Source organism: Callionymus lyra, chromosome 14 (assembly GCF_982586985.1).
Source record: "Callionymus lyra chromosome 14, fCalLyr1.hap1.1, whole genome shotgun sequence".
NCBI classification, from domain to species: Eukaryota; Metazoa; Chordata; class Actinopteri; order Syngnathiformes; family Callionymidae; genus Callionymus; species Callionymus lyra.
Window position 1 is genome coordinate 3,889,842 of NC_141831.1, and position 11,740 is coordinate 3,901,581.

Consider the following 11,740-nt stretch of genomic DNA (forward strand, 5'->3'; position numbering starts at 1 on the left):
CCTTCCTAATTTGTTTCCTTTTATAACCATTCAAATGTTCTTGGGTGGGGGGTTTTGTCTCCTAGCCCCCCCCCTCACGGATGTATACCGCTTCGTTCTTTTTATCCACGACCCCAGGTGTGAAAGGGCAGACAAACAGACGTTTAACTAACTGGTGTCATGTTTCTAATTCTGTTCCAAGCTTGTCTTGAAACAGTGTGTCAGTCTGAGGGAAATGTTGATTGTGAATGTGTATTCAAACGTTTAAACTCTTAGATGAAGCGAGTATACTTTATATTTTGATTATCTTTAAGCGATAATTCAAGTATGGCGTATACATATAGTGTATAATAATTTTAATCTAACAACTATTTTCACGACAAAGTATCAACTTACTGTTAACGTGTGGAGTTTAAACATGTTCAACTACATCTCACGATCAATCAGTAGATTCTGACGTCAAAGCATTGAAACACAAACGATAGTTCGCTCTGATGGTCTGATCCTTCACTAGAAGACACATTGTTGAAGCTCCGCCCACAACCTCTGTTTAGCTCAGTGAGTTAATGGCTCATCTTTTGGAGTGGCGGGTTCAAAACCTGCTGTAGAACTTTTGTCAAGCGATGTCATGTTTTACAATTATCTCACATCTGGTGACACTGACTCTCTTTATAACGTTTGTTTGTAAATTAAAATATAACAAATATTCAATAATGGAAATAAATTCAACCTTTCAATATTCTGATGGCATTGATTTACTTCCATACTTCTGCACTGTTGTGGTTTTATTTGCCACCGATTTAACGCATTTGGCATTTTTTACTGATGTTTACTGACACAGCAGAAGTTGATTTTAAAGAGAATAAACAACATTAAAGGTAAAGATGTTACAAACACACATTAAAAAAACACTTTGTTCTCCTTATCAAGCGTCGACACTGGATTCTCTGGAACATCTTTGTCTCTCATGTTACCAAGAGTTTCTGCTCGTAAACATAACTTTTCTGCCTTTTGACACTGGAAGCAACGAGTTCAACTTCCGGTTGAAGGTTTTCAAAATAATAGAACACGAAACAAAATAAAAGCATTCAAAATCCTTGCATTAACAAGTGTAGAAATGTCAGAAAGATGAGAGACATTTAGAAACACTGTGTTCTCGTGTCAAATACATCATTATTGAAGCAGTCGGTGATGAGATCAGGAAGGAGATTAAAAGGAGATTATTGACCTTGTTTTCTGGAGAAAATGTTTGAAAAGAGAAGAGACATCAGTGAGAAACAGAACCAGACTGAGGAGCAGAAAGAAGGAAAACAGGAAGAAAAAAGTCAGAATAATATGTGACGTAAACTCATCGACTTCATCTCTACACAAAGAAAACTGGAGTCTTTTATTGGAGGTCAATGGTTGAACTTTATTGACACGGAAGAGGAAACAAGAGTCACAATGATTACAAACAAACAGTCAAAGAAAGATTCATCCAAACACTCGTGGATCATGTTGACGCCTCAGAGAGTCTCTGGCTGAACATCTGCTGACGCTGGAGACACTTCCAACATCTCCACTTCCTCCACAGGTGCTGGGAGCTGCTCTCTCCTCCTGCTCCTCTGGACCACAACAACAACAACAACAACAACAACAACAACAACAACACACATCATGAAGATCACAACATTGAGCATCACAGACCGCACTAGATGGTGATCAACCTCTGGCTCTCCGAACATTACAAGGGTCTTAGATGTGAACACACAACGTTCATCTTTCTCAACCACACACCAGAACTCTCCGCTGTGTTCCAGAGAGATGTTAGTGATCACCAGGCTCGTGTCGGAGAGAAAGATTCTGTCTTCTTGTTCTTCATATACATGTGATGTTCTTCCTTCAGTTCTGTTTGTCTTCATGAACCAGAGAATGTAATCAGGCTGTTTCCAGTCACACTGTAGAGTCACGTTCTCTCCTCCAGTGAAGAACACATCAGCAGGCGGGTCAGACTCAGGACACACATACAGGTAGTAATAATCATACTGACCACTGCGATCACAGAGGTATTGACCTGTGTGGTTCAAGGTCAGTGATGGTAACATCAGAGTGTAGTTGTCAATCTTTTCATGTTTCATCAATGAATCAATGATCCACTTGTGTGGTTTGTTTCCACTGAAGTCAGAGCAGTTCAGCTCCAGACTCTCTTCCACCCACCTGTGAATGTAATTATATTGTATAAAAACATGAAACATCTTCAGTAGTTCACAGCTCTGATGGTTCTTCTGCAGACAGTAATAATCGACCCAATCAGAACTTATGTCAAACGTTACCAGAAGAGATGATTTGTTCTTCACTTGCTGTAGTTTGTGTATTGAAGATGTTTCATCATCGATTAAAGCTAAATCAACATTTCTTATTCTGTGGTTAGATTGAAATAAAGCCCACTGGACACTCTGGTTTGGTCCCACACCGTCACAGTTCAGCTCCAGTGTCTTTCCAACATAAGGTTTCAAGTCCTGACGTCTCATCTTTCGTGTGTCACAAACCAGGAAAGTGGAGTTCTTCTCGTGCGTCACGTTGTTCTGGGTCCAGCACTGTTCTTGGTACTGACCCGAGTCTGAAACCTTCAGAGGGTCTGTTTTATAAGAAGCTTCTCTCTGAAGACTGGAGTCATGATGCTGTGAAGAGTTCCACAGAAGTTCCTTCTCCTCACCGATCCATCTTGAGATCAAGCAGACGTCATCAGCGGTTTTGTTCAGGATGAAGCGATGAAACATTCCTTCTTTCTTGAGGATCTCAGCGAGGATGTTGTTGGAGAAGAACGCCACCAGCAGCAGGATCAGTGCAGCCATGTCTTCGTCTGTGAGTGAGAGTCGACTCTGCTGCGACTTCATGATGTCAATCTCTTCACCATCAGCAGCTTCTCGTCTACGATTCCTGGAACTAGACGATAACATCACGAGGATGTTCTGCGTCAACTTCCTGTTCGCTTTATCAGGTGTGAAGCTTCAACGTAAACTGTTGTGAAATCATTTTATTGACACTATTTTATTGCAATAAAAACATAATTATTGCTTCATTCCATTTACTTTTTCACTTTTATCAGTTAATTTTCTCAAAACCTGACACTTTTAAAAACATTAACATCACATTGTAATAGTTTAAAGTCATATAATAGCATAAAAGTCCTGTTTTTTAACTTCTTTTCATAATGACAAGTCGTCTCCGAAACAAACCAAAGTGAATGAAGACGAGTGAGAATAAAAAAAAGGTCAAATGTCAATTTGACAAAAGTGACTCACTATGAGCTGGTGTTTAGCTTAGCAATCTATTCGCTCCGAGCTAAAGTGAAGTCCAGTGGAAATTCTACGTCATCACGTGATCGTCTGCGTGTCGCAGGATTGGCTGAAAGTTCTGAGATCAAACTTTTCAGCTGATCACGTGATTGTTGGATCCAGTAGCTCGGTGCTCTGTTGGTAATGTCTGGTGACACGATTTTAACTTCATTTTTATATAGAATTGAAATGACTACGAATTAAAAAAAATATGGAATTGATTAAATTCATTTTCCAATAAATAGAAATCAAATATCAAACTCTATGTGTCAAAAAAAAACAAAAAAAACAAATGAAATTAATGACGAAAAACAATTTTTCGATGTAGAAATGATTAAATTCGTTGTTAAAAAAAAAGAAGAAATTCAATTCAATTATAGAAAACAACAACATTTCAATAAAAAGTTCAAAGTTTCATGTCGACCGCTGAATATTGAGTCGCGACGACACTGATGTACTCGAGAGAGTCGAGAGACGGGTGATGTTTTAGTGATTTTGATTTCAAGAAGTTTTGAATGTAAATACAGCGGAAGCTCTTGTCGCGCGATGCCACAGAGTCTGTGTAAATAGGAGGCTCTGCAATAGACGACCTCTGGGTTCTGGTTCTCTCGTCTTGGGGATCGGGGCGACACATGGTCCAGAGTTACGACAAATATTTGCACACGATATATTTCAATGTTTTGGGTTTTTTTGTACCAAAGACACATGCAAGGAAAATGGCGACCAGCCAGTCAAAGTAAGGTTTTGCAACACGTCCTCACACCCAAGGCGTCATACCGTCCTACGCCGTGCAATGTCCCCCTGGCGTCCCTAAGGTAACGTTACAGGGGGGACAAAAACGTCGGTTTTCGCCTACCCGGGTCACCCAGTAATATACAGAGCACTCCCCGACGTCGGATTCAAACGACCTGGGTTACATTTGACGCGTCGCCCACCTCTTCGTTGCCATGGTAACGTGACGTGACGTGACGCTGTTGTCATTTGGCTACCGTAATTCTACAACTATGAAGCGCACTTGAAATGTTTAATGTCAACAGTGCGATTCTACCCCCGATTGTGCTTAACGACCTCAAACCACTTTAAGGAGATGAACATAAATCGGTAAAAAATGCTTCATTTTTATTTTTTGAAGTTTGGATTGTTCACACATCGTGGAAGTCAAGAGGCTCTCACGGATTAATACATGCTTAAAAGGTCCTGTAAAAGTGACTATATTGTATGTTTTTAGTTGTTTCAACTCCATAATGTTGACATGGTTTTATGAATGAGTAAAATAAAGTCTGGATGTGCTATTTCGCTTGATCCTCTTTATAATCCGGTGTGCTTTTCTATGAAAATAGAATCTTTCATTGAGATTTGAGATTGCGTTTATGGACGTATGTTTTCTTTTTATTTAGCTGCGATTATGAGCGTCTACGTGACGTTTGTCAACAGTAATCGCGATCCTGCAGAGGTGACGTCACACAGGCTAATAAACTGATCCTGCAGCGGTGACGTCACACCACAGGAATAAAATGAGATATTGTGCTTGTTTGTTTAAAAGCGCCATGAATACAATTGTAGATGTGTGCTTGTATAAAGACCGAGTTAAGTTTAGTTTAAGTTTAGCGTCAGCTAAAAAGTTTTCAAACTGCCGCACACGCAACTTCCGCCAAACCTCCGGCTGTTGACGTCACAATTGTTGACAAAGATCAATTGCATTTTGTGCTCACGTTTGTGCATAACTTGACGGAACCAGGTGCGCGTCACTCGTCTATTGAGGTAAGATATAATTATTGCATTAAGACTCCGAAATAAGGTTTCATTGCGTGTAATGTAACTTTCTGTGGTGCGTTAACACGAGAGCTAGTTCGATAAAACTTGGCTTTTTAAATTATAATGTAACTCACACACGTATTTTGTTTGTTATTTTGTTATTTTGACGAAAATAATAAATGATATTCAAGATATTGATTTAATTTATCACTTCCGCATATTAATACAGATAACATATTTATCGTATTTAAGTATATAAGTATAAGTTTATTTGAACCCTTTTGGATGAGGGATTTGATCTTTTGTTGTTTTCTTTAAATGAAAGAATATATATATATAATAATAATGAAAAGTATTTTAAATCCCAGCATAAAGAGGTAAACCAGATTGAAACACCACCAAACAATGGATGAAGGAAACATGGAGAGCTTATCTCTGAATGATCAAGTATACTTGCTTGTATTTATTGATTTATTATATTTAAAAGGGAGAACTAGTATGTTTTTGTTTTGTTTTTGCATGGAAGTGACCTGCAAGAACTGCCCAGAACTCCAGACCTGCTTGACATGAAACCTTTCTCTCTGTGGTTCCTGACAAATGATTTCAAATGTGAAGTAAGTGAGTAATATTTGTAACATAGTGAACACAAACTTGTAAACCTACAGCACATCCCATCATGTAAATAATCTAATGTGTCTCAGCCATATGAAACTTGGTCTGTGTGACCTCTGACACCTGTAAAATCATATGCAGGTAGAACCATAATGATAACCCCTCCCAAACCGGAAGTAGCTTCAGGAAGCACCTAGAGAAACACCCTTGAAAAGATATGTGTACAAATGGAACATGAAGAACCTCTAAAAGTTTCAGATCATTTAAATTAACAATGGTCGATTTATAGAGCTTAAAAGTCCAGATTTCTCCAAGTTTCCCATGATACCATGGGGCACAGGAAGTTCATAGCAACATCAAACCACCACAGCTCAACTCAGAATGGAGTCTAGAATAACATATCCAAATATCAGCTCTGAGATCCAATTAGAAAAAAAGTTGCCTAAGTCCATTCCTGAAGGATCAGGTCTGCTTATTTCACTCAGAGACCATCTTGACAGAAGAATGACAACCTCTCCCTCATTTTTGGACTCATTGACACCAAACTTCTCACAGGATAGTAGGAGACCATCTGAATGTGTCATATAAATATCAGCTTTACAAGGGCCTTCATGCCTCTTGAAGATAGAGAATTAACCCTTTGATGTAGCACAGGCCACTACCAACAAATACATCATGTTGGTGTGTGTAGTTTTCTGATAGTATAACAGCAGTCTTGAGTCACCTATCAATAACATAAATATGTATATTTTAAAGTTCAAACATGTACTGTGGGTCTCACAAAGCTTTTAGACGTGCTGTCTTCTATTTCATAGTTTGAGTTTAATTTACAAATAGCTCTTCAGTTGCTATTTTAAACAATGATGATTACTGATGAATTAAATCATTTTTTACTGCTTACCCATATCACATGGAATGACAGCATTATGAAATTATGAAAGTTATTGCAAGTGTGGTGATTTCAAGAAAGCAGTGGTTTATCTCTATTTATATCTTAAATAGTTTGTTTATGTTTGTATTTTGTTTAATACTTTGGGTGTTGATGGTTAATAATTGAGTAGTGAAGGGTTAGGTATAGACGAGCTTATGCTTCATCCTTGTAACTTTTTCGACATTTTGGGTAAATATTATTGTTTGACTATAATTATTGTTTTACTAATGTCATTGGTTTTGTTCGTTTTTCTTCTTGTTCGTTTACTTTCTTATGTAACATGTTTGAAATAAAGCATTCATTCATTCATGATTCATTAATATATGATGTCTGCTTTGCCTGAATATTGTTCATGTTGAACTCTATGTCGATCTCAAACCAGGGTAAACAGAGACCTTTTAACAAATTTTAAATCACCAATAGTCATTTTCACAACACAATACTGCACTGATGATGAATACTATGGGACGTTATTCAAAATGATGTCAAATTGTGCTTTATTACAGGTTTCATATCAAACAAATGTTCACAGATCGTCACAAATGTCACGAGTAACCATCAGAGTCAATCTGCACGACGTTGATGGTCTCGTCCTCAGCGAAGACTTGTGTGTAGTAGTTTCTGGTCCGAGTCATGGTTCGAGTGACGTCATGCTGACTTGCTGCTGCTCCTCAAATGCTCTGAAGATCCTTCAAAGCCTCACCAGTCAAGCCCATGGTGCATCTTAAAATAATTAGACAATAAGAATGAGCAGCTGTACTTCTGTTCTTCACTTGCTAAATAAACTCTTACCTTGCTGTGACGCTGCCATGCGAGACAACTCTTTCAGGGAATCACAATGACTTGACAGAGACCAGAGGTGGTTCATCTCTTTCTCAAGAATCTTTCACTTCCTGCCGTCTCCTTACTGCCATAACAACGTTGAATCCTCTTTGTCTGAAAGTCAACAGAATCGGAAAAAATTGTGTATGAAGTTGTATGATTCCGATCATTTGAAGTGTAAAATCTATTGAAAAAGACTCTTCAGTCTGGTACCTTCCACCTTGACAGGCACGACCAAGTGTTTCCAACAACAGAAGCCAGAAAGCCTTGACCATAAGCGTCAGCATGTCAGTGCGTCCTGCCACAGAAATGTATTGATCATTATTACCAAACACGACTATTTTAATGACCAAAGTGTGTATGATGTAACCATCTCACCTGCTTTTGACATGTTGACCCCTTCCACCTCCGATGGTTAGTCCAGCACCTGATATGCAGCACTCCATCTCACCTAGAAAAGAAAATAGAATTGCATTTTAGATTATTTACATGATGGGATGTGCTGTAGGTTTACATGTTTGTGTTCACTATGTAACAAATATTACTCACTTACCTCACATTTGAAATCATTTGTCAGGAACCACAGAGAGAAAGGTTTCATGTCAAGCAGGTCTGGAGTTCTGGGCAGTTCTTGCAAGTCACTTCCATGCAAAAACAAAACATAAACATACTAGTTCTCCCTTTTAAATATAATAAATCAATAAATACAAGCAAGTATACTTGATCATTCAGAGATAAGCTCTCTATGTTTCCTTCATCCATTGTTTGATGGTGTTTCCATCTGGTTTACCTCTTTATGCTGGAATTTAAAATACTTTTCATTATTATTTTATATATATTCTTTCATTTAAAGAAAACAACAACAGATAAACGTATACTTATATACTTAAATACGATAAATATGTTATCTGTATTAATATGCGGAAGTGATAAATGAAATCAATATCTTGAATATTAATAAAATAAATCGCCTACCATGACCTACCAATATAGCAAACTTTTTATTTTAATAAAAATATATTTTCGTCCTTCAAAATAACAAACAAAATACGTGTGTGAGTTACATTATAATTTAAAAAGCTAAGTTTTAGCGAACTAGCTCTCGTGTTAACGCACCACAGAAAGTTACATTACACGCAATGAAACCTTATTTCGGAGTCTTAATGCAATAATTATATCTTACCTCAATAGACGAGTGACGCGCACCTGGTTCCGTCAAGTTATGCACAAACGTGGGCACAAAATGCTATCGATCTTTGTCAACAATTGTGACGTCAACAGCCGGAGGTTTGGCGGAAGTTGCGTGTGCGGCAGTTTGAAAACTTTTTAGCTGACGCTAAACTTAAACTAAACTTTACTCGGTCTTTATACAAGCACACATCTACAATTGTATTCATGGCGCTTTTAAACAAACAAGCACAATATCTCATTTTATTCCTGTGGTGTGACGTCACCGCTGCAGGATCAGTTTATTAGCCTGTGTGACGTCACCTCTGCAGGATCGCAATTACTGTTGACAAACGTCACGTAGACGCTCATAATCGCAGCTAAATAAAAAGAAAACATATGTCCATGAACGCAATCTCAATGAAAGATTCTATTTTCATAGGAAAACGCACTGGATTATAAAGAGGATCAAGCGAAATAACACATTTATTTTACTCATTCATAAAACAATGTCAACATTATGGAGTTGAAACACCTAAAACTATACAATATAGTCACTTTTACAGGACCTTTTAAGCATGTATTAATCCGCCAGAGCCTCTTGACTTCCGCGATGCGTGAACAATCCAAGCTTCAAAAAATAAAAATGAAGCATTTTTTACCGATTTATGTTCATCTCTTAAAGTGGATCGAGGTCGTTAAGCACAATCAGGGGTAGAATTGCACTGTTGACATTAAAAGTTTCAAGTGCGCTTCATAGTTTTAGAATTACGGTAGACAAATGACAACAGCGTCACATCACGTCACGTTACCATGGCAACGACGAGTTAGGCGACGCCTCAAATGTAACCCGGGTCGTTTGAATCCGATGTCGGGGAGTGCTCTGTATATTACTGGGTGACCCGGGTAGGCGAAAACCGACGTTTTTGTCCCCCTTGTAACGTTACCTTAGGGACGCCAGGGGGACATTGCACGGCGTAGGACGGTATGACGCCTTGGGTGTGAGGACGTGTTATAGTAGTTATACATGTCAATGTAGTTACTCATGTCAACATAGTTATACATGTCAACATAGCTATACATGTCAACGTAGTTACTCATGTCAACATAGTTATACATGTCAACGTAATTACACACGTCAACATAGTTATACATGTCAACGTAGTTACTCATGTCAACATAGTTATACATGTCAACGTAATTACACGTGTCAACATAGTTATACATGTCAACATAGCTATACATGTCAACGTAGTTACTCATGTCAACATAGTTATACATGTCAACGTAATTACTCATGTCAACCTAGTTATACATGTCAACGTAATTACACATGTCAACGTAATTACACATGTCAACGTAGTTATACATGTCAACGTAGTTATACATGTCCATGTAATTACAAATGTAAGTAAGTAATTTTTATTTATATGGCACTTTTCCAGATCAGGGTCACAAAGCGCTTAAACAATCAAAACAATATTCAATAAAGTATATACTTTAAAGGTTAGGTTTAACTGATAATACAACAGGAGTTCCAGAAAATCAAGGAAAAGCCTGAACAAATAGAAACGTCTTAAGATGTTTCTTAAAGGAGTCAGTAGATCCATCAAGAGCAAAGAGAGAGAAGATTGTTCCAAAGCTTAGGAGCAACAGCCTGATAAGATTTCTCTCCTCTGGTCCTGAACCGTGTGGTCAACGTAGTTATTAAACATGTCAACGTAGTTACACATGTCAATGTAGTTATTATACATGTCAACGTAGTTACACATGTCAATGTAGTTACACATGTCAACATAATTACACATGTCAACATAGTTATACATGTGAACGTAGTTACACATGTCAACATAGTTACTGAAACGGTCAAAACAGGAGTCTGTTCCGGTCGCTCCAACACGCTGTCACTTCCGGGTCTCAATACTTCGCTTCGTGGAGAGAAAAGGTCAATGCAGAGTGTCACAGGTCGTTTATTCGCCGCTTCAAGTCAAACAAAATACAAGCTTTACGATCGATCGGACGTGCTTTCTGCCGGCGACTTTACAATTCAATAGTCCAGGGAGAAACGGTCTCGAACTGTAGAAACATCGTTATATTTAAGGCAAATTTCCGGGCCAAGAGGTCCTCCCCCTATCGCCATATTGGTTCCTTCAAGCTTCCTGTGCCACTATCCCCTGTGGAGATTCCTTCCTAATTTGTTTCCTTTTCTAATCATTCAAATGTTCTTGGGTGAGGGTTTTTGTCTCCTAGATGTGTCCCGCTTCGTTCTTTTCATCCACGACCCAAGGTGTGAAAAGGCAGACAAACAGACGTTTAAATAACCGGTGTCATGTCTCTAATTCTGTTTCAAGCTTGTCTTGAAACAGTGTATCAGTCTGGAGTGAAATTTTGATTGTGAATATGTATTCAAACGTTTAAGCTCTTAGATGAAGCTAGTAATTTATACTTTATATTTTGATTATCGTTTAGCATTTATTTAAGTATGGCGTATACGTATAGTGTATAATAATTTTTAATCTAACATTACACATGTCAACGTAACCACAGAAGTTCCTTCTCCTCAACGCTCCATCTTGAGATCAAGCAGACGTCATCAGCTGGTTTGTTCAGGATGAAGTGATGAGAGTCTTCCTGTTCGCTTTATCAGGTGTGAAGCTTCTACGGAAACTGTTGTGAACTCACATGATTCAAACTATTTTATTGCAATAAAAACATAACTTTTGCTTCATTCAATTTGCTTTTGAACTTTTATTTGTTAATTATCTCAAAACCTGGCTCTTTAAAAAATATTAACATCATATTGTCATAGTTTAAAGCAGGGGTGGGCAATTAAATTTCCTCTGCAGAGACATTATATACTGTGACTGTTGTGAGGGGCCGTCAATCCAGAGGAGAGGAGCGAAGAGCTAAAATATGAGAGAAAAACTTTAAAAAAACAAGCAAGGAAGAATAGTAAAGAAAGAAATATCAGCATAAAATAAACCTGGCTATGTAAACCCTTTTATAAACCTTTCTAGTAAAAGAAAATGATGGGAAAATAACCTATTTCTCTAAATATGATGTCAATAATTTTTATTGGCAAGACATTTTCAGAAAACTAAAAACAAAAAAAGAGAAAGGAAAATATATATATATATATATATATATATATATATTT

At 37.7% G+C, this 11,740-nt stretch overlaps 1 protein-coding gene across 1 annotated transcript; it reads right to left on the reverse strand.

Moving 5' to 3' along the window:
- Positions 1 to 1,484: 1,484 nt before the first annotated feature.
- LOC148065742 (pregnancy-specific beta-1-glycoprotein 3-like) lies at positions 1,485 to 2,096 on the reverse strand. Its single transcript, XM_087808069.1, has one exon. It carries the CDS (start codon positions 2,094 to 2,096, stop codon positions 1,485 to 1,487), a length of 612 nt encoding a protein of 203 aa, XP_087664195.1.
- Between the last annotated feature and the right edge of the window lie 9,644 nt (positions 2,097 to 11,740).